The sequence below is a fragment of the Nicotiana tomentosiformis genome, chromosome 2, assembly GCF_000390325.3.
Source record: "Nicotiana tomentosiformis chromosome 2, ASM39032v3, whole genome shotgun sequence".
In the NCBI taxonomy this organism is placed as follows: domain Eukaryota; kingdom Viridiplantae; phylum Streptophyta; class Magnoliopsida; order Solanales; family Solanaceae; genus Nicotiana; species Nicotiana tomentosiformis.
Window position 1 is genome coordinate 130,028,502 of NC_090813.1, and position 25,521 is coordinate 130,054,022.

Below are 25,521 nucleotides of genomic sequence, written 5' to 3' on the forward strand. Positions count from 1 at the left end.
GGATTTCAAGAAAGAATTTGTTTTAGAAGGATCTGTGATATTACGGATTTCAAGAAAGAATTTGTTTTAGAAGGATCTGTGATATTACAGATTTCTAACTCCAACTTTATGGAGATTCCAAATATGTCCGAGAAACATTCAAGCAATTAAATTATGAATAAAGAATTTTCACACATGTTAACAAGAGGCAGAGGGGGCAAAAGAAGCCACTCCAAACCTTTTCATTGTTTCTTTTGCACCTGAACTTTCATAGTACATCTCTGCATATTTGGTTAGTATATAGCAATAGAAAAGCTATACCAACTACAATAGAGCATACATCACCAACAAAGATATCTTAACAACAAACTAGACAATAAGCAAGAGACGAATTAGATGGAAATCCATATATATACTAGCCAAGAAGGACAAACACCTAGCTGAACTGTGATTAAGCAGCATCAAAATAAAATATATAAACTATTGAGCTTTACAAACAGCTGCTACAAATTCATCATTAACCCCCCCATAAACAGAAACAAACAAATGCAAGTATTAAGGGGGAAAAAGAAGAAACCATATATCAAAGATAGTACACACGCTTCCTCGCCAATTTCTTCATCCATTAAAAACTTCATCAGTTGTCATCCTCCTTTTTATCTTCCTCTCCACTTCCTTCTTCCTCATCAACCTCGGACCTTGACTTGTCAGCTTCCTCTTCTTCAGCAGATCCAGCAGCCAGTTGCCTGCTATAAACATATCGATATTCGGCCTTCCTTCTCTCTGCCTCTCGCCTGATATAAACATCCATGTTGTTCCGATATTCGGCCTTCCTTTTCCGTGCCTCTGTTATGTAGGGAGCTTTATCAGCATCTGATAACTGACTCCACTTGTATCCACCAGCTTTACAATCGGCAAAGACATATTTTTTGTTTGGATTCTCCTCCATAAACTGCTTCTTAAACTCTTCCATGAAGAGTAAGAAAGCACTTGGCCTCTTGGGTTTGTCAGGATCCTTGGCGGACCTCCATCGTCGCCTAACATAGAAAGCACTTGTAGGCCTCTTAGTTTTTTCAGGATCCTCGGCACACGTCTTTAGCCTTAATTTTAGTCGCAGAGCTTTATTCTTCATGCTGAGAGTGTTATCAGCTTTGGCATCGGATCTTCCACCTTTCATCATGAAACTTTTAGGGTTGAGAAAATGAACGAGAGAGGAAAAAACAAGGAGATATGAGCTAGCTTTGTTGTGTCATGGTAAGGTGAGTGTAGGTGGTTGAAGGGGGAGTGATAAGAAGGGCTGCCGTGACGTACTCAAAAAGGGGTCTCATGTAACTTACAGACACACGATGTCTCTACGTAGACTAAAAAAGCTTTTTAAGTTTGTAGAAACAAATTAGCAAACTCAATACAAGCACAAGAACAATTAGGATATAACCCCCATTAGTCGGTATGATCTATATGCATCATTTGTTTTCATTGTGGTTTGTCATCGATTCTCATGCATCTATAGCTAAAATAAAAATAATAGACAGAAGTTACCTGAATGTGAATAGCATATTTTTTCCCCATCTTTGGAGCCACTGGATGGATCATCACTTTCTTCCTCAGAATCTGACAATTCTATTGGCTCCATTCTTACTTTCTTCGATTTTCTCGAAGAATCAATTGTCTTATCCTTCTTCCTCTTCTTCTTCCATGCTATATGCATCATTTGTTTTCATTGTGGTCTGTCATCGATACTCATGCATCTATAGCTAAACTAAAAATAATCAAACATACCAAATGTATAAAGAGATGTAGTAGATGTTACCTGAATGTGAATAGCATGGGTTTCCCCCATATTTTGAGCTATTGGATGGATCGACACTTTCTTCCTCAGAATCTGATAATTCTTCTTGTGCCCTTTTTACTTCCTTCGATTTTTTTGATGGTTCTTTTAGCTCCATATTAGCTTTGCTGGATTTTCTTGAAGTACTTGGACCTCTGCCTCACTATCTTTGCTTTCCATAACATCCCTACATCCGTTTTCAGTAAGCAGGTCTTTGCCAACATCTTCTTGTTGTCTTTGATGAAACAAGATAGCACTTGCTAACATAATCAAAGTCTCAAGTTTAGACCTCAACAACCAAAAAGAAACAATAAAAGAGCACAACAACAAAAAAACAAAGAACTTACTATTTTGTCCATAAAACCTTCTTTAACTAAAACCTTGCAAAATGTTGGATGCTTGTCGGGATCCATTAACATTTTGAGAATTGATATTAGAGTAAGAAATAGCTTGGGAGAAGAGGGACTGAAATGGCTATTACAACATTTTGTTATTGGGAGAAAGAAGAGGCTATAAGGTTGATGATGACATGGAGGTTATACTATTCGTGCTTTGACCAATCGAACAAAATCTTCCACCATTTGCACATTAATTAAAGTAGACAACTAGTAGAGAAATACTGTTGTATTCCCGAAAAAAGGGATAGAGTTGAATTTATGAGTAGTTCCGAAGATACGTGCCACAACTTAATATAGAATGCTAGGATAAATAAGAGTATGAATATGGATTGGAGAAAAATATAATCTAGGCCAATCAATTATGAACAGTAAAATTTAGGATTTAACAAAAATAGAATCAATCTAAGAAACTAGAAAGATCATTCTTGCTTGTAGAGGGGATAATACAATTTTGTGATAGTGTAAGTCCTTCAGTAGTTGCCTTACAAAAATGATAAACAAGTCCTTTTATAGTGAAGGGGTTTGGCTCCAAGCATAATAAAATAAACATTCAGTGGGAAACTCATGATAAATCAGCTTTTCCATACTTTCTGCCAAGATTCCCTCTAGTGGGATTGCAACGGCTTTTGTCTGCGAGCCCGATCTTGCTTAGAACCCTCGATTTTCGTTCGAGCTTGATTTCGGTTCGAACTTGTGATCTTGACTCAAGCTCGATCCCGGTTCGAGCCCTCGAACGGATTCCTGGTCGATGTAGGTTGATTTTTGGATTATCTACACGATAGATCTACCCGCGCCATGGTTCGATTCTTGTTCGAGTTTGATTATGATATCGATCTCAACACGGACCGGCCTTCCTGGGCTCTAGATTAGATCCCCCCCTTCGGGATCTTACTTCAATATATTAACCTTCGAACCGTACCGGACATGCCAAATCCATTTCGACCGTATACAGATAGTCCCCTCGTTTCTCAGAAATATGGCGAGAAACGATATGATTTTCAACAGCTCGATCGGATTAGATTCTGTCGATTCCATCAGGTTCGATCATGACGCACATGATAGCTGTCTTGTCGGTTTAGTCTCCCAAGGCATTTAATGCATATCAGGCGGTGGTCGGCCACTGCTGATAATGAACCGCCGTCGCTTTGAACCTATAAATCACTCTCACCTTTATCTTTTACCAATTTTACATCTTCAATCTTCTAAAATTTCTCAATCTCTTCTTACAAAAAAGTTATGATTTCTTTCCGAAAGGATCCCTCAATTCTACCAAATCTCTATCACCTCCTTCTGCTCCTTATTTTTGAATTCAAAAATGGTGAAAACATCGCAAACAGTTCCTCAGAAAGAGAAAGCTTCATCTTCACAGTGTGTCGCCGATGAGACACCAGTGGAACCACGGCCAGAGGAGTGTGTCCCCGGGGCGTGCGTCCTTACTTTAGATTTTAAAGTTAATAAAGGTTCATCGGTCCCTGGCCGGTGTGAGCCGGTATCGAGGTACATGTGTTCGATTACTGAGAAGCACCTCGATCTGTTAAAGAAGGACTGCAATTGGGGAGGGGGGAAAAAGAAGTGATAATACCTACCCCTGACGAAGACATTACTTCTCACGTGAAAGGGTTTTTGAACGTATATACCTATCCTTTCACTTTGGGTCCCCTCGATTCCGTCGTTATCGACTTCTGTCGACAGTATCAGGTAACCTTAGGCCAGGTCCATCCTTCTTTGTGGCGGATCATTATTCTTATCCGATACTTTGTGAGCAAAATCGAGGGGATGTCGTTCACCCTTGATCATCTTATCCGGCTATACCGTCCCCGACTTTTTTGGGGAGGGTTAATAAAACTCCAGCGTCGGGCTACCAAGGCTTTGTTCTTGAGTATTGACGAGGACAGGACCGGGGTTGGATGAGCAGGTTCGTTCGAGTAAGGACTTCGGACCTAATCCCGACTGAAAAGATGCCCTTTCCTGAGGAGTGGAATTTGAAACGTAAGTGTGATTTTGCTGTTGTTTCTATTTTGTTCTTTCATTTGTTCTTTTATTGACACTCCCCTTTTCATGATGTAGCGGTTCCCTGGATGCCCGGAGCAGTTCCCGACCTCAAGAATTGGGTACGGGCTCTTGTTTCGACTTCCACATATGCCGAGCACTCATGGTGTGATTTGTCTAAGAGTCGGTGGGAGGCCAAAAACCACGGTAAGCTCATTTCTCGGAATCTGACGAGGCACTTCTCGATATATTTTTGATAAGGTTTCCCATATGCAGGTTTGGGTAAGGATGCGGTCCTGAGACCTCTGTCTAATGAGGAGGATGTCTCGACCTTCGTTCCAAAGCCTGTGAAGGAAAATAAAAAGAAGCGAGCTTCGTTGTCCGAATATCCAAAATCGAAGAAAGGGACGGCTCGTAAACCAAACAAGAATGTCATTCCTTTGACCATAGAATCTGTTTTACGCCTAAGGGATGAAGAAGAAGAAGAAGAAGAAGAAGAAGAAGAAGAAGAAGAAGAAGAAGAAGAAGAAGAAGAAGAAGAATATAATGAGTCCACGCTGGCGGTCCGAACGAAAAGAGCCACCGATGCTTCAATGCCGGCTGGATCGATGATGCCCTATGGGGCTCTATTTCGAACTGAAAATATACCGGAGAGTGGTTCCGGCAGAGTCGTCAAGCTATCGGATGTCGAAGACACCTCTCATTGGAATCAACCCGCAGGGGTTACAATCAGGGAGCCCTTCGAACCCCTCCAAGCCGAGGTGAATGCTCTGAGCGATTCACTTGAGGCAGCAGCGATCGAGGACTCGCCTCTCTTTCCCGCTTTTTCCGCGGAGGTTATTCTTGGAAGCTCAAGCTCTGGGGGCCCTTAATCTAGATAGGCCTCATGATGAAAAGGATCCGTTTCGTGACTTGTTTACTGGTATCGAGGACGTTGCTGGTGCCGGTGATGAATCAGATCTTTTTCACGGTTTGCGGCAGGCTTTGGACCAAGTGAGCTTTTTGAAAACCTTTTTGTTGGTATTGCCTTTACGTTTGTCTTTCGTTAACTTCACTCCTTGTTTCTTCGTAGGCTGTGGCAGTCCATCGAGAACAATGTTCTCGCTCACAGAATGAGTTGCATCGATACGTGGCCGACCTGATACGCGCTATCGATGAGAGGAACTCTCTCAAACTTTCCTTAGGACAGAGAGAAGAGGAAATAAAATATCTCCGGGCCGAGCTGTCCAAGGCTTATCGAGACCAGGATGATTTGTCTGAGAAGGTAATGATGCTTTTGAAAACCTATGGGTTCGATACCGGAACGGTATCTAACATTTTGGTCTCACAGCTGCAGCAAAAAATAGAAATGATAGGGAGGCTGCCTGAGGAGGTCGATGTGATAAGGATGGAATCCTTGCGGTGGAAAGAAGGAATGGACTGCTTTGCTGCAGAAAAAGAAACCGTTCGAACCCAGTTATCGTCGTCTGAAACCCAACTTCAGAAAGTGAAGGAGAAAAACCTGGTTCAAGCAAAGAAAATCGAGGAGCTTGAGGCTCGGTTGGCCTCAGTACTCGCCAAGGCCGAATCCGATGCCGAAAAGGCAAAGACTTATGCGGATGCGCTCGTGGCCGCCTATCGGGCTGATGCTGAAGCTGCCCAAGTACAGGCAAGAGAGGCAGCCGAATCCGCCGATGGTCGGGTGCATTGGGTTGCAGAACTAGCTAAGTACCGATCCAGGAGGGAAACCCTCGAGGAGATTCATGCTCGCGGCTTCGATCTCACGGAAGAGATAAAAAGGGCAAAAGAACTCGAGGCTGATGCCGAAGCTCTGGTTTCCGATGATGATGATGACGACGATAGGAGCAAAAGTGGATCCGAGAACTGGGGGAATATGATAAAGAAAAAACCGTTCCCGTTTAATTTTTTTTCTTTTTTTTTTTCTTTTTTTTTTTTTACTGTCGCCACCCATATAAATAAATTTTGTGTATAGGCCTTTTCTTTTGCCGACTTGCTTTTGATTCTGTTTCCTGGGTTGCTGTGATTTGCCTCATGACTATTTTCATAATGCTTTAAACCAATTAATCAAACTCGAACCTCACAGTCTCTTCAACCGAGCGAGTGTCTGCTTGTGCTCGATTTAATTGTCAACGATTCGATTTTGAAGAGAATATAGCCCGTAGGCGTCACGGTCGAGCGAGTGTTTGCTTGTGCTCGATTTAATGTAGCCCATAGGCTTGGTCGAGTGAATGATTCGAACTCGAATTAATGCAGCCCGTAGGCTATTTGGTCGAGTGAGTGTTTGCTCGAACTCGAATTAAAGAATAGCCCGTAGGCTTGGTCGAGTGAATAATTCGAACTCAAATTAATGCAGCTCGTAGGCTATTTGGTCGAGTGAGTGTTTGCTCGAACTCGAATTAAAGAATAGCCCGCAGGCTTGATCGAGTGAATGATTCGAACTCGAATTAATGTGGCCCGTAGGCTATTTGATCGAGTGAGTTTTTGCTCGAACTTGAATTAAAGAATAGCCCGTAGGCTTGATCGAGTGAATGATTCGAACTCGAATTAATGTGGCCCGTAGGCTATTTGATAGAGTGAGTTTTTGCTCGAACTTGAGATAAAAAAATATATAGCCCGTAGGCTTAATGGTCGCATTATATCTTAATTCTTTACATGCTATTACACGCCTGGGTTCGGGCCAACTTATACGGGCATGGCTCGCTTCGATCATTTGGCTCTTTACAGTTTTCCTATCGGGACTCTGTTGCTGTGAAGTAACCTTCTTACGGGGCCTCGAATATTATCATAAGTGCTGCACGACCAGTGGTTGCCTCATTAGAAACCTTGCCGAAAAATCCATTGGGATAAAAACCGGTCTTAAGGAAAAAAGAGTGCAACGCGTACTTTCTGATGAGAGATCCGTCCCCTGTTCGGACTTCTGCAGGGGTCAGTTTCGAGATATAAACGAATATGGAAAGGTTGTACCTTAACAGTAGTACCGTTTCAGATGTGATACATTCTAGTTGCTTGATAACTGTTTGCCGTTTATAACGCCGATCCTGTACGATCCCTTTCCGATGTCCTCGAGTACCTGATATGGTCCTTCCCAATTCGGTCCTAGCTTCCCTTCATTCGGATTCCAGGTATTGATGGTAATTTTTCTTAACACTAAGTCCCCAGGCTTGAAATGGCGGAGCTTGGTTCTTCGGTTATAATACCTTTCGATTCGTTGCTTTTGGGCGGCCATTCGGACGAGGGGAGTTTCTCGCCTTTCGTCCGATAGTTCGAGGCTTGTGTTCATAGCCTCGTTATTTGATTCTTCCATCGAGAATCGAAATCTGGCACTGGGTTCGCCAACCTCGACTGGTATTAATGCTTCGGATCCATATACTAAGGAGAACGGGGTCGTCCCCGTACTAGATTTTGATGTTGTCCGATATGCCCAAAGGACTTCGGGAAGGATTTCTCTCCATCTCCCTTTAGCATCGTTCAACCTCTTCTTTAAGTTTTGAATGACAGTTTTGTTCGTTGATTCGGCCTGTCCGTTCCCACTGGGGTGGTATGGCGTCGACAGTATCCTTTTTATCTTGTGGTCTTCAAGGAATCTTGTTACTTTGCCGCCAATGAATTGATTCCAATACTATTTCGGCGGGTATCCCGAACCGGCATATGATATGATCCCAAATAAACTTTCTCTCTTATTTTCTCGAACGCCTGCGCTTCAACCCATTTAGAAAAATAGTCAGTCATAAACAAAATGAATTTAGCTTTACCTGGGGTCGATGGCAGAGGGCCGACGATATCCATTCCCCATTTCATCAAAGGCCACGGGGCTAGGACCGAGTGGAGTTGTTCTCCGGGCTGGTGGATCATTGGCGCGAACCTTTGACATTTATCACATTTACGAACAAATTCCTTCGTATCTTTGCCCATATCGATCCAATAATACCCTGCTCTGATTATTGTTTGGACTAATGTGTCGGCTCCAGAGTGATTCCCGCAAGTACCCTTATGCACTTCCCGTAGGACATAATCGACATCCCCCGGACCCAAGCATACCGCCAATGGTCCGTCGAACGTTCTTCGGTATAGTGTTCCATCTGAAGCCAGAGTGAATCGAGCAGCCTTGGTCCGTAGTGTTCTGGACTCTTTAGGGTCCAATGGGAGTTTTCCGTTTTTCAAATATTCGATATACTTGTTTCTCCAATCCCAAGTTAAGCTTGTAGAATTTATTTCGGCCTGTCCCTCTTTGACTACCGATCTCGAAAGTTGAACCACATTCCCCGAGCCCATATCATCTACCTCGACCGATGACCCCAAATTCGCCAGTGCGTCGGCCTCATTATTCTGTTCTCGTGGTACATGCCGTAAAGTCCATTGTTTGAAATGGCGCAAAGTGATAAGCAGTTTATCTAAATACCTCTGCATTCTACCTTTTCGAACTTCGAAAGTTTTGTTTACTTGACTCACCACCAGCAAGGAATCGCAGTTGGCTTCAATGATTTCTGCTCCCAAATTTCTAGCTAGCTCGAGACCTGCAATCACGTCTTCATACTCGGCCTCGTTGTTAGTCAATCTGATAGTTTTAATAGATTGTCTAATAATGCCACCCATGGGTGGTTTCAAAATTATGCCCAGCCCGGACCCTTTTACGTTTGAAGCCCCATCCGTAAAAAGGACCCATACCCCCGATGATGTACCTGATTTCAACAGTTCTTTTTCGGCTTCGGGTATGAGGGCTGGTGTGAAATCGGCCACGAAGTCTGCTAGGACTTGAGACTTGATGGCCGTACGGGGTCGATATTTGATATCATACCCACTGAGTTCGACGGCCCATTTGTCCAGCCGGCCTGATAACTCGGGTTTGTGCAAAATATTACGAAGCGGGTAAGTAGACAATACGCATATGGGATGACATTGGAAATACGGCCTTAACTTCCTTGAGGCGCTTGTTAGTGCAAGCGCCAACTTTTCTAGGAGCGGATATCTAGTTTCCGCCTCTCCTAAGGTTCGACTTCTATAATAAACTGGAAATCGCATACCTTGCTCTTCTCGAACCAGGACACTGCTCACGGCGACTTCCGACACTGCTAGGTACAAGCAAAGTTTATCAGCGGGTTTTGGAGTGTGAAGCAGTGGTGCGCTTGACAGATATCGTTTTAGTCCTTCTAATGCTTGTTGGCACTCCGGGGTCCACGAAAAATCGTTCTTCTTTTTGAGTAGAGAAAACAATTTATGACTTTGATCGGATGACTTCGATATAAATCGGCTTAGGGCGGCGATCCGACCCGTTAGTCTTTGCACGGCCTTTACGCTGTCTACGACGGTGATGTCTTCAACAACCTTGATTTTATCGGGGTTAATCTCTATGCCCCGATGTGATACCATGAAGCCGAGGAACTTGCCCGAACCGACACCGAAGGCACATTTTTTGGGGTTGAGCTTCATTTTGTATTTCTTCAGAATCTCAAACGTTTCCTGCAAATGAATTAAATGGTCCTCTGCGCGCAGGGATTTGACTAACATATCATCAATATAAACCTCCATTGATTTTCCTATTTGTTCTTCGAACATTTTATTCACTAGGCGTTGGTAAGTGGCCCCTGCATTTTTTAGCCCGAAAGGCATCACATTATAATAATACGTCCCATATTTGGTGATAAACGAGGTTTTCTCTTGGTCCTCCGGTTTCATCTGTATTTGATTATACCCGGAATAGGCATCGAGAAAAGTGAGGATCTCGTGGCCGGCCGTGGCATCGATCATGCGATCGATGTTGGGCAATGGAAAAGAATTAATCCTTGGGGCATGCTTTGTTCAAATCCTTATAGTTCACGCACATCCTAAGTTTGTCCCTTTTTTTAGGGACTACGACTACGTTGGCTAACCATTCGAGGTATCTTACCTCCCGAATGGACCCTATTTTAAGAAGTTTGGTTACCTCGTTCTTTATGAAGGCGTTCTTTCTATCGGACTAGGGTCTTCTTTGTTTCACCGGTCTGAACCGATGGTCCAAACTTAGCTGATGCATCGCTATGTCCGGCAGGATCCCTGTTATATCTAAATGGGACCAGGCGAAACAATCGATGTTATTGATAAGAAATTGAACGAGTTTCTTCCTGAGTTCATGGCTCAGCCCCGTTCCCAGGTATACCTTTTGTTCGGGCCGGCGCTCGATTAATACGACTTGTTCTAGCTCCTCGATCGTTGATTTTATGGCATCGGAGTCATCGGGAGTTACGAAAGATCGAGGGACCCTTTGGTCTTCATTCTCTTCAACTTTCTGGTTGTCAGGCTCGGTTGGAGTCACTGTCTGTGATTGCTATTTGATGTCCCGTTCTCCTTCCGGGCCCGGTCCCTTTATCAGTGAAAGTGAGGACATTGGTTTGGCTTCATCGACGGCGAACATTTCTTTTACGGCTGGCTGCTCTCCGTATACCGTTTTGACATCTCCCGACGCCGGAAATTTGAGGACCTGGTGTAGGGTCGAAGGCACGGCTCTCATGTTGTGGATCCATGGCCTTCCGAAAAGGGCGTTATACCTCATATCGCCTTCGATCACGTGAAACTTTGTTTCTTGGACAGTTCTGGCCACGTTTATTGGCAAGGCTATCTCCCCTTTGGTGGTTTCGCATGCCATATTGAACCTGTTTAGGACCAGAGTTGCAGGCACGATTCGATCCTACAGGCCGAGCTGCTCTACTACCTTTAATCGGATGATATTGGCCGAGCTACCTGGATCGATCAACACACGCTTAATCTTAGTTTTATTTACGAGTACGGATATTACCGGGGTGTCGTTGTGAGGTTGGATGACCCCTTCTGCATCTTTATCACCAAAGGACAAAGTCTCCATGGGTGCGTACTCTTGAGTCCGAGATCGCTTTTCCCTCACCATCGATGTTTTAGTGCGCTTAAGCATCGGTCCCCGGGGGGTATCAGTGTCGTCGACGATCATGTGGATAACGTGTTGTGGTTCTTCTTGCTCGTTCTGCTTGCTGACATCCCTACTTCTAAGATGGCTCTTTGCTCTATCACTCAGAAACTCCAGAAGGTGCCCTTTGTTAAATAGGCGAGCTATTTCCTCTCTTAGTTGCTTGCAATCTTCCGTTCTGTGGCCATGGGTTCCATGGTATTCACACGTTTGATTGGGATTTCTCCGGGCAGGATTGGTTTGCATTGGTCGGGGCCATTTAGTGTCTTCGATGCGTCCGATGGCCGATACGAGAGCGGATGCGTTAACGCTGAAGTTATACTCTGATAATCGAGGTGCTTCTATAGGCTCGGCATATTTGTCGAAGCCACTCTTACTCATAAGTCCCCGAGAATTTTGTCCCCGATCAATTCTTTGACTGTTCCGAACTGCGTTGCGCGTTGAACCATTATTTACTCGATCGGTGATGTATGGTCGATATCGGTCTCTGTTTGACCTTTGTTCTCTGTCGATCTACTTTTGATTAATAACTGTCCTGTTCCGATGAACATGTCCGTATGGGGTCCCCGTCTGATCGTCCTCGACCCTAATTTTCTATTGATATCGGTTATGTACATCTGCCCAAGTTACCGCTGGGTACTCGATCAAATTTTGCTTCAGCCGATGTGATGCTGTCGAACTTAGCTCGTTCAATCCTTGGGTGAAAGCTTGTACGACCCAGTCGTCGGTGATCGGGGGTAATTCCATGTGTTCCATTTGAAATCGGGAAACGAATTCCCTCAGCATTTCTCCCTGCCTTTGCTTTACTTTGAAGAGGTCTGATTTTCTCGTTACGACCTTTATGGCACCAGCATGTACTTTTACGAACAAATCTGCCAACATGGCAAAAGAATCGATGGAATTTGGTGGTAGATTGTGGTACTAAATCATAGCTCCTTTCGAGAGGGTCTCCCCAAACTTTTTCAATAGCACAGATTCAACCTCGTCATCTTCCAAATCGTTGCCTTTTATGGCACATGTGTAAGAGGTGACATGTTCGTTAGGATCGGTCGTACCGTTGTATTTGGGAATTCCGAACAAACGGAACTTTTTGGGGATTGGCTTCGGTGCCGCACTCGATGGAAAAGGCTTTTGTATGAATTTTTTTGAATCAAGCCCTTTTATCATTGGCTTAGCTCCGAGATTTGATCGACCCTAGCATTATACGTCTCCACCCTCTTGTCGTTGGCTTCGACTCGTTTCATGAGTTCCTCGAGCAGTTTAGTAATTTCGGGATTAGTCCCCGATTCCTGCTCGTTAGATTTTACTATGGCAGGCTCTGTTCTGGCGATGACCTCTCGGAGTGGGTTGGAAACCGGCCTGCTTTGTGCGCGAGTCTGGCTATGTAGCTGAGCTATTGCTAATTGTTGGGCTTGTAACATCTCGAAGATCATGCGTAAGCTGGCCCCGATCTCCTTCGGGTTTCGGGTTTCTTGGGCTACGGATCGATCACCGCCCTAAATGCTTCTTTCCGGTTCGGAATGCTGGTTTGCTTCCAAAGCAATTTGTGAATTGACATCTAGTGGTATTCCGGCTCGAATCTCGGGTAGTGCCAAGTTGTTGGTTTTATCTTGAAGGCCAGCTTCGTAATCGGTTGGCGAAGCCATTTGGTCGGTGGCTATTCGTAGCCGAACCTGAATTGAAGGTTGTTTTCGAAAATAAGTGACCACTATTATCCTCGGCCCCACGGTGGGCGCCAAACTGTATTCCCGAAAAAAGGGATAGAGTTGAATTTATGAGTAGTTCCGAAGATACGTGGCACAACTTAATACAGAATGCTAGGATAAATAAAAGTATGAATATAGATTGGAGAAAAACATAATCTAGGCCAATCAATTATGAACAGTAAAATTTAGGATTTAACAAAAATAGAATCAATCTAAGAAACTAGAAAGATCATTCTTGCTTGTAGAGGGGATAATACAATTTTGTGATAGTGTAAGTCCTTCAGTAGTTGCCTTACAAAAATGATAAACAAGTCCTTTTATAGTGAAGGGGTTTGGCTCCAAGCATAATAAAATAAACATTCAGTGGGAAACTCATGATAAATCAGTTTTTCCATACTTTCTGCCAAGATTTCCTCTAGTGGGATTGCAACGGCTTTTGTCTGCGAACCCGATCTTGCTTAGAACCCTCGATTTTGGTTCGAGCTTGATTTCGGTTCGAACTTGTGATCTTGACTCGAGCTCGATCCCGGTTCGAGCCCTCGAACGGATTTCTGGTCGATGTAGGTTGATTTTTGGATTATCTGCACGATAGATCTACCCGCGCCATGGTTCGATTCTTGTTCGAGTTTGATTATGATATCGATCTCAACACGGACCGGCCTTCCTAGGCTCTAGATTAGATCCCCCTTCGGGATCTTACTTCGATATATTACCCTTCGAACCGTACCGGTCATGCCAAATCCATTTCAACCGTATACAACAGTCTACTGCAGAAGACGTTAAAGTGTCAAAAATCAGTGAAACGCCATGGAAACCGGTGGAGAAACGAATAGAGCGAGGGCTGAGAGAGATGGCACAGAAGGTCCTGAAGAGATTAGGGCAAAATGAATCAGAAAATGCAATTGGGCTTGACCCGTTGCAAGTAATTGGGCCGTCTGCAAAAATAGCATCTTTTAAGACTACTCTTTAAAACATGATCACTAACTAAAAGTTAGTTCAACTTTAGCCATTTATGAACATGTTTTAAGGATCACCTGCCCTCTGTTTCTGTAAATGGCCCCTTACATTTCTCACACCATTGCGACCCCAACTTTAGCCATTTCGTTCAAATGTATATTGTTTCACCTTGCCTTCAATTTTCTTACTGTATCCTTCTAGCTCCTTCGGAAAAAAGTACTTCAGCAATAAAAACTTATATCTTGATTCTTGTGTTATTGGTGCTTCTCAATGTTTTTGCTTATAATTTGATGTATTTATGATTTTAACCCGTATGCTGTGATAATCAATACACTTATCCCTGGATGTAACTTGACCCCAATCATCCGCCGAAACTATTTATATGTGGTTGCCGCAAAATTATATAAAATTATATATTGTTTGTATATAATATATGGGAAATGTATATATATACATAAATTATATTTTTGGCTATTATTTTAAGAGTGGTTGTACTGTGTCATGGGAAAATGACATTATATAGCCGCTCTCAAAATAATGCTTTTATAATAAAAAAATACATATATATATATATATATATATATATATATATATATATATATATATATGTATATTGTATATTTTATATACAAAACTCATTAACAGTATTAATCTCATTGTCCTCAATATGCCTCTTTATACTACCCAGAAACCATCACGAACCATGTTTGATTCTACTATCTTATAAACAGTGGCGAAACCAGGAAATTCAATAAAAATGTTCAAATCTTTGCCAGTGGGCTATGTAAGGGTGTTCAAAATCTATTTTTAATATTTTATCTTATATATAATATAATTTTTCGACGAAGGGTGGTCAGTTGGCCACCCTCGCTGAAACATAGCTTCGCCCCTGCTTATAAGTGAGAGTTTAGCAGCTTTCCGTCAACATGCTAGTTTGCCCATCAGGGGTATTTCTAGTATTTCAACTTATTTTCATGTTTCAATATGATGTGCTAAGTGCAATAATGTGAGTACCTTTTTCTTTATGGGCCCCACCTGAACATCATTTCACACGTATTTGTCAATGGATGTACTCAAAAGTGCAGCCTCTTGATGAATCATGTCATGCGGCCCCAGTAAATTTTACCATTTTATAACCAACTCTCTACAAATAAAAGTAAACTATTATTGCCTTATTTGTTAACTTATATTAAAATTTAATTTTTTATGTAATTAGAGTGAACCAATATATCTGTCTATAGCTCAACAAAAAGGAATAACATCTTCAAAAACTAGAAACTACCCAGCTCAAACAGGCAATAATTGAGAAAATCACAAGTATTAATCCAAACGCTTCGTCTGCAACATTTTGAAACTTTCGCTCCTTGCATGCAAATATGATTTGAAATGTATAGTAGTATACTAAAAAGAGAAATCAAATTTATCCTACTTCTTTTGACAAGAGTGCGTTGCTCTAGTGGTAAGCATTCCTCACTTCCAACTAACAGGTTGTGAGTTCAAGTCACCCAAGAGCAAGGTGAGGAGTTCTTGGAGGGAGGAAGCCGAAGATCTATCGGAAACAGCCTCTTTACCTCAGGTTAGGGGTAAGGTCTGCGTACACATTACCCTCCCCAGACCTCACAAGTGGATTATACTGGGTTGTTGTTGTTGTAAATATATCCTACTTCTCCAATTAATTTCTTAATGCCTACACTTGTCTCCTTTAGCAAATGGTATTTTTAGCATTAATTCTGCTTATAAACTCATCTTCTCAATCCCCAAAAGTATAAGGAGTATTGAAAAGAATTTTAATTGGGTTTGGAGACCGTGAACATTGAATAAGATTAAGATGTTTGTTTGGCTTGCTTGTCATAATAGATCACCCACCAGCTCCCTATAGTAATTATTAGAGCCATAGAATTCAATACAATGAATAGTTTTCAGAATGGCTCCTGTAAAAATTCAATAAGATACATATAAAATAGGAACCACCAGATAGGAGGTTTTTAAAAATAAATACAGATAGAGTGAATAGACAGTATAATACTCTGACGAATAGATTATATTTTCATTTCGCCAATAATTTTGACTTTGGAGACCTATACCCGCGCTCTCTTTTGTTCTATATCTCTATGCTAGTATGCTAGTGGGAGAAAAGTATCGGTAGCAACAAATGTGAAAACAGTGATTCCGAAATATCCACCCATCAATAATTGGAGAGAAACATAAGAAGCTATTTATGTGAAGATAGGGACCATTGGAGACAAAACAGAGTAGGGAAAGTAGAAATGTAAGAGAGGACCAAATACTTTTTTTTTCGTACAAGGTCTATTTATCCCTTTACTTTTAAAAATAAGTTATATTTATCCTCCGTTTTACTTTTTGAATATTCTTATTCCTACCGTTCTACTTTGGATTTAAAATTACCTTGAGTCGTTAATCCACTCAGACTTCCCCCGGCATGGTCCTTCGTGTGGACACCCCACACTTAGTTCTCATCATCTAGCTCGCTTTTGCACTCTTCCAATGGCTTTGCTTCCTATGCTTATAATCCTACAAAATAAAAACACACACTACAAGACAACCTTTTAAACTTGGCTCCAATTTCCATTTAGACACTTCAACTAGGGTCAGTACCTATTAAACACTTCAACTTCATCACATATGTGCCTATTAAACACATATTTGACAACTCTAAACATGCATAAGTGCGTGGATGCTACTTGCTGCTGACCCTGCTAATAAGACCAATAAGAAAATGACAAGTCAACAAAATAAAAAAAATAAAAAATAAAAACAGAGACAAACATTATTTTTCCTCCCAGCAAACCCCCGCCCGTCTTCTTCCCTGATCTCTCTCTACCTTTCGTCATCTTCTTTCGCCCAAAAAAGTATCATATCAAATACTTCACAGTCAGCTAACTAATATGTTAAGATTCCACTTCACTTATTATTTCCCCAATTTTCAAAGTCCTCAATTTCTTCTGCAATTCATCTTTAATGTCTACCCAATTTCATGGCCAGCAAAAATAATAAGAAAATCCACAACCTGCTATATTCACCGTTGTGACACCACTGCAAGTCGATAAACATTTGATTGTTTTTTATTTAAGGAGAAAACGAAAAAAATATTGGAGGATAAATCTATTTTTTTTCGTTTACGGTCAATCGATCTCATTGGAGGAATAATGGTTGGCTTGACTTCGTCGGCCAGTATTGTTTTGGAGCTTTCAAGTTTTTTCCGTTTTCGTCGGGTCTGCTGTGACTCACGAAATTATAGTTATCACTTTTGAAATTGTTTGATTTTGATGTGAAGAATCCATTTTGATTTCTTAGTAGGTGAAATTGTTAGTTTTTCTTGCTGGATTTCTCTCTATTTTCTTTAATATTGTAGTGGTTTTGCCTCTGATTTCTGAGATAAATTAGGTTAATTTTAAAGATTCTCAGATTCTCAAATTCTAGCATTTGAACTTTAAAATCTTTTATCTTTGAACTATGGTGAGTGGTGGTAGAATGTGGTAAGGAAGAAGATGGTGTTTTTTTTAATAGGATGTCACATGTTTGTGGCTAATCGATCTTTGGGGAATGATGGTGAATGTTGGCGGTAATGGATAAAGAGTGGCGGTAGTCTAATGATTACACGGTGAGTGTTGGTGGTTGTTGTATATGTGGGGGGGGGAAAAGAAATGTTTTGAAACAAATAAAAAAAAGAAAAAGAAATGATGAACATTATTTCACGCGCCTAATTTAGGTGCAGCTCACACAAATGTATCATGTCATCGTTTGCGTTTAATAGATACACTTTTGTTTGAATTAGAGTGTTTAATAGGTACTACCGTTAGTTGAAGTGTCTAAATAAAAACTGAGACCAAGTTTAAGGGGCTGTATAGGTATTTGGCCAAAACAATACAATAAGAAAAAAAAAAAAATCAAACCTAAACGAAAGCAGTAAAGCTGGGTTGCCTCCCAACAAGCGCCTGATTTAACGTCGCGGCACGACACCGAATCTCGTCTAATCATTGGCAAGTAACACCTTTGGCTTCTGACGATCAAAGTCACCTCCATAATAGTGCTTTACTCTTTGGCCGTTCACTAAGAACGTTCTCTCGCCACCTACGATACGCAGCTCAATTGCACCATGTGGAGTGACTTTCACTACCTCAAACGGCCCCGACCATCTTGATTTGAGCTTCCTCGGAAAGAGTCTCAACCTCAAATTGAACAAGAGAACCAATTGGCCCGGTTCGAACTCGCGATGGTGGATATTCTTATCATGCCAGCGCTTGGTCTTTTCTTTATATAATTTGGCATTCTCATATGCGTGCAACCGAAACTCATCAAACTCATTCAATTGCATCAACCGTTTTTCACCCACTAATTCTGTATCAAAGTTCAGCTTCTTTATCGCCCAATATGCCTTGTGCTCAAGTTCCACCGGTAAATGGCATGCCTTCCTATAAACCAGTTTGTAAGGGGAGGTTCCGATTGGAGTTTTGTAGGCGGTCCAGTATGCCCATAGAGCATCATCAAGCTTTGCAGCCCAATCTTTCCTACTTGCACTAATCGTCTTCTTCAGAATCTACTTTATCTCTCTATTTAACACTTCAACTTGTCCACTAGTCTGAGGATGGTAAGCGGTCGCAACCTTATGTTTGACCCCGTATTTCGCTAAGACATTGTCCAATAGCTTGTTACAGAAATGGGTGCCCCCATCACTTATCATCACTCTCGGAGTGCAGAACCTTGTAAAGATATGCTTTTTCACACAGTTGACCACAACCTTAGAATCATTGGTCGGAAGAGCAATGGCCTCCACCCACTTCGACACACAGTTAACGACCACCAAAATGTACTTACACCTATTGGACGAGGGAAACGGACCCATAAATTCAATTTCTCACACATCAAAAATTTCAATCTCCATAATACCATGCAATGAAATCTCATGCCTTTTCGTAATTGTTCCTGTTCTCTAGCACCTATCACACCTCCTCACGAACTCATGGGCATCTTTAAACAACTTAGGCCAATAGAAACCCGATTGCAACACCTTGGCTGCCTTTTTTCACCCGCATGATAACCACCATAAGGCGACGCATGACAGTCATGTAAGATAGCATTTATTTCAGATTCGGTCACACATCTTTTCATTAACTGATCGGTACAAGATTTGAACAGAAACGACTCATCCCACACATATGATCTCACATTTTGCAAGAACTTCTTTTTAGCATGAGGTTCAAGATCAAGCGACATTTCTCCACTTGCTAGATAGTTTACAAAATCTGCATACCATGGCACCTCCCCAGCAGTAACGACCAACAATTGCTCATCCGGGAAGGTTTCCTTAATGACATCTCCTTCAGCTACATGATTCCAAGTTTCTAACCTGGACAAGTGATCAGCCACTTGATTCTCTGTTCCTTTACGGTCTCAGATCTCCAAGTCAAATTCCTGCAAGAGTAAGACCCAACGGATTAGCCTTGGTTTAGCATCTTTTTTTTTCCAAATAAATACTTAATAGCTGCATGGTCTGTGTAGACGATGACTTTGGTGCTAACCAAATATGCCCGAAATTTATCAAACACCCATACTATAGCAAACAACTCATTTCTGTCACAATATAATTTATTTGAGCAGGAGTGAGAGTCTTGCTTACACAGTAAATGGAGTGAAATATTTTGCTCCTCTTCTGGCCCAATACGTCCCTAATTGCACCATCACTAGCGTCACATATCAGCTCAAATGGCTCGTTCCAGTGAGGAGCCACTATGATTGGTGCACTCACTAACTTCTTTTTCAGCTCCTCGAATGCTTTCAGACAAGCAACGTCAAACTTGAACAACACATCCTTTTCTAACAACCTGCACAAAGGAGAGAAAATTTTTGAGAAATCCTTTATAAATCGGCGATAAAAACCTACATGTCCCATAAACCTCCTAGCTCATTTCATTGAAATTAGTGGTGGCAACTTTTCAATTGCTTCCACCTTAGCCTTGTCAACTTCCAGTCCATCTTTGGACACCTTGTGCCCGAGCACTATACCTTCACGTACTATAAAATGGCACTTTTCCCAGTTCAGTACCAGATTAGTCTTCTCGTACCTAGAAAGCACTTTAGCAAGATTGGTCAAGCATTTATCAAAAGAAGGACCAAACACAAAAAAATCATTCATAAAGACCTCCACAAGCCGTTCCACCATATCGGTGAAAAGAGCCATCATACACCTTTGAAACGTTGCAGGTGCATTACACAACCCGAATGGCATTCTCTTAAATGCATAAGTTCCATAAGGGCATATAAAAGTGGTCTTTTCCTGATCTTCTGGGGTAATAGTAATTTGATTATACCCCGAATAGTCGTCAAGGAAACAATAGTATTCCTGTCCGGCTAACCTGTCAAGCATTTGATCAATGAAGGGGAGAGGGAAGTCATCTTTTCGTGTAGCATTATTCAACTTCCTATAATCTATGCATATTTGCCAACCAGTCACAGTCCTAGTTGGGATTAATTTATTTTGTTCATTCACTACAACAGTCATACCCCCCTTTTTAGGTACACATTGAATAGGTCTTACCCACTTACTATTTGAGATAGGAAATACTATACCTGCGTCGAGCCACTTAATCACTTTTTTTCTTTACCACCTCTTTCATGATTGGATTTAGGTGGCAGTGATGTTCCACACTAGGCTTGTGTCCTTCCTCCATGAGTATTTTGTGCATGCAGAATACATGGCTAATACCTTTTATGTCATACATTGTCCAACCAATGGCATGCTTGTGCTCCCTCAACACCCTTAAGAGCTTTTCTTCCTACAAGTTTGACAAATGAGAAGAAACAATCACAGGAAAAGTGTTAGAGCTTCCCAAATATGCATAATAAAGATGAGATGGTAAGGGTTTAAGTTTTAGTTTTGGGGCCTCCTCAACTGAGGGTTTGGGGGCGGGCCGATTGGCCTATCCAGAGGCTCAAATTGGGATCTTTCTCTGATGTATTCGCAAGATGCATCCAGAATTTGCAACATCTCCTCAACCTCTTCTTCAAGTTCCAAGTGATTGAACAACATCAATGTCTTTTCTAGTGCATCTTCTTTAAACTCACTTGGCTCTACGACTCGTTCATTTATCTCCACCACAAAAATCATGGCCAGGTCCTCGTAATGACGAGGTAACTGAATGGTTTGATATACATTGAAGACTGCTTCTTCATTGTCCACCCTCATGATCATCTTACCTTCTCGGACTTTGATAATTGCATCTCTAGTGGCCAAGAGAGGTCGTCCCAAGATGATATGTACTAACTCATCAGCCTCGTAGTCCAAGATGATAAAATCTGCAGAGAAAATTAACTTCCTAATTTGCAGCAAGACGTCCTCAATTACCCCCAGTATAAACATAAGATCTATCAGCTAACTGTAGCATCACCGTGGTGGGTCTCGAAGCTCCTAAGCCCAATTGTTTGAACACTGACTACGGCATCAGATTGATATTTGCACCCAAATCACACAAGGCTCTACCCACATCAATTTCACCAATCCTCACGAGGATGATAAAACTACCCGGATCCTTAAGCTTTTGTGGAAGCTTATGTTGAATCCTGGAAGTGCACTCCTCAGTAAGTGCGATGGTCTCAAACTCAGTTAACCTCTTTTTATTTGCCACTATATCCTTAATATATTTTGCATATTTTGGGACATCACGGAGCATGTTCACCAAAGGGATGTTCAAGTGTATCTTCTTCAGCATATCTAGAAATTTGTGAAATATGTGGTCATCATTCTTCTTCTTAATCTCTGAGGAAAATGGGATGACACCCTCTCTAATATATGCTCATCTCTGTTTTGTTTCTCTCATCTACCTCTATAGGTTTTGGCACTCTTTCTTCTTCGAGCCCAGACGACTCATTTTTCTTCTTAGGCACTTCTACCAACTCTTTCAGATTTCTCAACGTCACTGCATTTACTTGAGAATTTTTCTCTGTATCATATGGGAGAGCTCCAGCAGGTCTAAAGTTCTGATTGTTAGCCATTTTCCCAAACTGCCTCTTTAGATTTCTGAAATCTGTGCAAAATTATTGATTCTCAGCCATAACTTTTTGATTGTCTATCAAGAGCGTTTTCATCATATCAGTCAAACTCTCTTCTGGTTGATGTGGGGGTTTAGGCGGCTGATTGTAATTAGCTTGAGCCTTGTTATTCTGATTTTGACCCCAAAAGAAGTTAGGATGATTCCTCCAGTTCGGATTGTATGTGTTACCATATTGAGCATTTTGATTCATCGACCCTCTAGCTTGTAGCCCCACATAGTAGATGGATTCAGGATTCACAGGGCATATGTCACTTGTGTGACCTTCACCACATAACTCGCAGCAAGCAGACATCTATTGCATATGTTGCATCTGTTGTGCTTGGTGCATTGTCATTTTATTCATCTGATTTGCTAATCTCGTTATATCTTCCCTCATGGCTAAGAAATCATTACGCTCAATTACACCTGCTGCCTTTTGTTTAAGTGCTCTTCGTGGATCCCCATCTCTTTGCCAATTATTATCATTAGCAGTGAAATTATTTAGCAAGATCTGGATTTTACTATACGGTCTTGCCATGCAACTACCCCCCACATGCTGAGTCAAGATTCATCTTTGATGTCTCGTCCAACCCATCAACGAAAGTGTGACCTAACACCTCATCAATCTGACAATAATGTGGGCAGTCTCTGAGTTGCTTCTTGTATCTTTACCAAGCTTGACGAAGAGTCTCGCCATCTCTTTGTTGAAACCCAATAATCTCACTATTACACCCCATATTTTCATACGTGAAAGTACGCCATAAAAATAATCGATGAAAGCTCGGAAATGAGATATTACATCCCGCATTTTTGTACGTTAAAGTTTCATCGTAAGTTAATCGACGTAAGTTCGGGAATGAGATTATTTTGAGATTATAAGTATTATGCTATTTCAAACAAGTAATGAGTAAATTCGTGAAGGTTAGAGGGTAAGCAAATCAAAAAAAATAAATTTTCATCGAAGTTTGACATTTTGGGATAAAATACGGTCCGAGCTAAAATACCCTGTATTTATGGACTAGTGCCATACAATGTACCACATGGCCATGATAGTAAGGTGTATAAGGTGTGTTAAAAGTGAGTAGTATTTTAAGAAATTTGAGATAATTCTTAATTGTGTGGATAATCGGGTAATTATTGATTTTAGTGGGAGATTAACAGTTAATTAAGGTGTTAGTGGTTAATTGATTGGGGCAACAACATAAATCAAACTAAGTGACTCATAAATCAAATTGAAAGGTGGCAACTAAAGTTGTGTGGCTAAGCCACCACCAGAAATGAGCCCACACCCATTCAAACACATACTTAGAAGATTTGTAACCATTTTTGCTTCATTTGGTGTGCTCTCATTCTTGGCAAAGCTATTATAACGTTCAACACCCTTTATTTGGTATGGAAAAGGAATTAACCAACGTTCAAGCTTAGTTAAGGATAATTCTTTGGGAATTCATGCCAACACCTTGAGGATAATTATTTTGAATATGATCCAAGTTTGAATGTTCATCTACGACCTTCTCGAGTTCTTATGAGCAATTAAGGTATGTTAAGGCTATCCCTTCTTTCCTTTTGGCATGATCTATACGACACAAATGAAACGAGCAAATGCACAACTTCCATAAATGACTCTATTCATAGAAGTATTAGAGGTGCCTATGTTCTTGAATTCCCATGTGTCTTATTATTACATATTCTGTTCATGGGTCTGAGAAAAATATGTAAGTTGAAAAAGTTTACTTCATGATATTAATTAAAGGCATAATGGTCTTATGACATTCCGAGAGATTTTATTGACGTACTTCTCATGCATTGCATTCATATATATGTACATTGACACATGACCAGATGGAGTTATATATATATATATATATATTGACCCATGACCAGATAACGTTATAGACACGTATATATGTATATATATGTATATGGGATATGGGAAAAGGTTACGGCGTTATATACGCACCACCACCTAATCAGCTGGTATACGTTGATGATTTTGCCCATAGTGGCCGAGATGATATGATGGGATGCCTTCAGAGGCTTGATAATATTATGAACACATGTACTTATGCACGACATGACATTCATACGCATATGCATGACACTATAAGTATTTCATGATTTATAGAGTCATCCAGACTTACAGGTTGAGTCATGCACTTAATGTTTCTCCCATGTCTTTTATATACTTATTTATGTGCCTTACATACTCGGTACATTATTCGTACTGACGTTGTTTGTTGGGGACGCTGCATTCATGCATGAAGGTATAGAAAATCAGTTTGACAAGCCCTCATAGTAGCCGAGGTTAGCATTCAGCGAAGGATCAGTAAGACTCCACCTCATTCGGAGTGTAGCCGAGTCTCTGAGTCATCGTGTCAGAATTATACTGTAGACGGTTGGTAAGGGATTGAATATAACTGTGGATGAGTTGAGTCAGGGGAACACGATTTTTCATGATGACTTATGAGTAAATGTAAGGTCTTCAGTAGATCATGTGTGTACTAAGACGTGTAAGGCTCTTGATAAGGAGCCTTAAGGCAAGAATATCTATCTACCCCTATGGTGAAAGGCAATGAGAGATTCAGAAAGTAGATACAAGCTTCAACAAGTAAAAGAAGCAAGATGAAAAAGGGTACTAGCTACCCAGCTAGTGAAGATTATCATTATTTACCATTGAGGAAGGGAGATATAAGCATTTTGAGTTTCCTTCAACAGTGGTAAAGGTATGTACAATCGGCCACACCCATCTCATTTATGCCCTACGGGGGCTAACAGAAGTAGTATAAGAGAATGCAGGATATTAGGATCTAGCTGGGGTTAGGGTAACCCAAAATGGTGGATGGATTGTTAGCGTTAGCTGACATTTCCAAAGGATATTGCAAATGTGCTAATAGATCTCCTTGTGAGATACCCAGATGGTGCACTCTAAAATAGTACAGCTAGATATGAGTACTACAAAGATAGGCACTGGAAGCCTGGAAGGGATAAATATTACCTTAGTATGGCTCCTGTCCCTAGTAGAGAGAGAATGTTAGGCAACCCGAAGAGCCATTGGATGGAGCAAGGGGAGCTAAAAGCAAAAGAATGTCTTGTGAAAGTTTTTTAGAATAAAGTGATAGACATAAATGTTAGCGAAAAATAAGAAAAGAGTTAATGAAGCATTATGAGTAAGATGTGATACATGGATGGCAACGGTAGATCAAAAATAAAAAGGATGACAGTATTACAGAGTCTACAGACAAGGAAAGGAAAATACGAGAGGTAACAGGTCTTGAGGCAACAAAAGAGTATAGGTCAAAAAGTCACATCCTCATTTCGAGGAATAAGTTCGTGACTTTAACGTGATTACCAGAAGAAAAAGTTAGACCCCAGAGTAATACAAATCAGTATAGATTGGTGAACAAGATAAACTAAACATGAATTAGGGACTGAGTGATTTGATAATGGTCAGCATCATGAAAATTTCAGATTGCGTTACGGCGATAATAGAATGGATAACAGAAGAAGATTCATGAGAAATTCAGAGAATGGTCATTCAGGAAGACGCTTCCCTAAATCAAGCAATGTGAGCAAAGTTAAGCTTAAGGTACTGTACGTGCCAATTATACTAAGTGTCACCCTCGCGAGTAAGGAATTTTGTTATCCTTGGCATAGAAGAATTACCGCAAGGCGAGTAAGGGTCATCGATGATGTGAGAAGGTGC

At 41.1% G+C, this 25,521-nt stretch overlaps 2 protein-coding genes across 5 annotated transcripts; one reads left to right on the plus strand and one right to left on the minus strand.

Annotated features, from left to right (window-relative positions):
* Positions 1-371: 371 nt before the first annotated feature.
* LOC104114360 (HMG1/2-like protein) lies at positions 372-2,424 on the minus strand. 4 transcript variants are annotated; one of them, XM_070193892.1, is made up of 4 exons: positions 2,155-2,424; positions 1,790-2,067; positions 1,519-1,677; positions 372-1,142 (listed from the first exon to the last, which is right to left on the minus strand). In XM_070193892.1, the coding sequence occupies exons 3-4, from the start codon at positions 1,533-1,535 to the stop codon at positions 617-619; spliced, it is 543 nt and encodes a 180-aa protein (XP_070049993.1). In that variant the 5' UTR covers positions 1,536-1,677; positions 1,790-2,067; positions 2,155-2,424; the 3' UTR covers positions 372-616. The 4 variants fall into 4 exon arrangements, with proteins under 4 accessions (XP_070049993.1, XP_070049991.1, XP_070049992.1 ...); XM_070193890.1 differs by having other exon boundaries at positions 1,519-1,706; XM_070193891.1 differs by having other exon boundaries at positions 1,519-1,727.
* A 1,096-nt stretch (positions 2,425-3,520) lies between these two features.
* LOC138905610 (MAR-binding filament-like protein 1-1) lies at positions 3,521-7,163 on the plus strand. The gene is made up of 5 exons (XM_070194130.1): positions 3,521-3,665; positions 4,273-4,401; positions 4,471-5,030; positions 5,267-6,084; positions 7,118-7,163. The coding sequence occupies exons 1-5, from the start codon at positions 3,521-3,523 to the stop codon at positions 7,161-7,163; spliced, it is 1,698 nt and encodes a 565-aa protein (XP_070050231.1).
* Positions 7,164-25,521: the final 18,358 nt, after the last annotated feature.

Coding starts and splice junctions, on each gene's coding strand:
- LOC138905610 (XM_070194130.1), top strand. CDS start 3,521: ATGGTGAAAACATCGCAAACAGTTCCTCAGAAAGAGAAAGCTTCATCT. Junction 3,666..4,272: donor AGATTTTAAAGTTAATAAAG/GTTCATCGGTCC, acceptor TTCATGATGTAG/CGGTTCCCTGGATGCCCGGA. Junction 6,085..7,117: donor AATATGATAAAGAAAAAACC/GTTCCCGTTTAA, acceptor GGACTTCTGCAG/GGGTCAGTTTCGAGATATAA.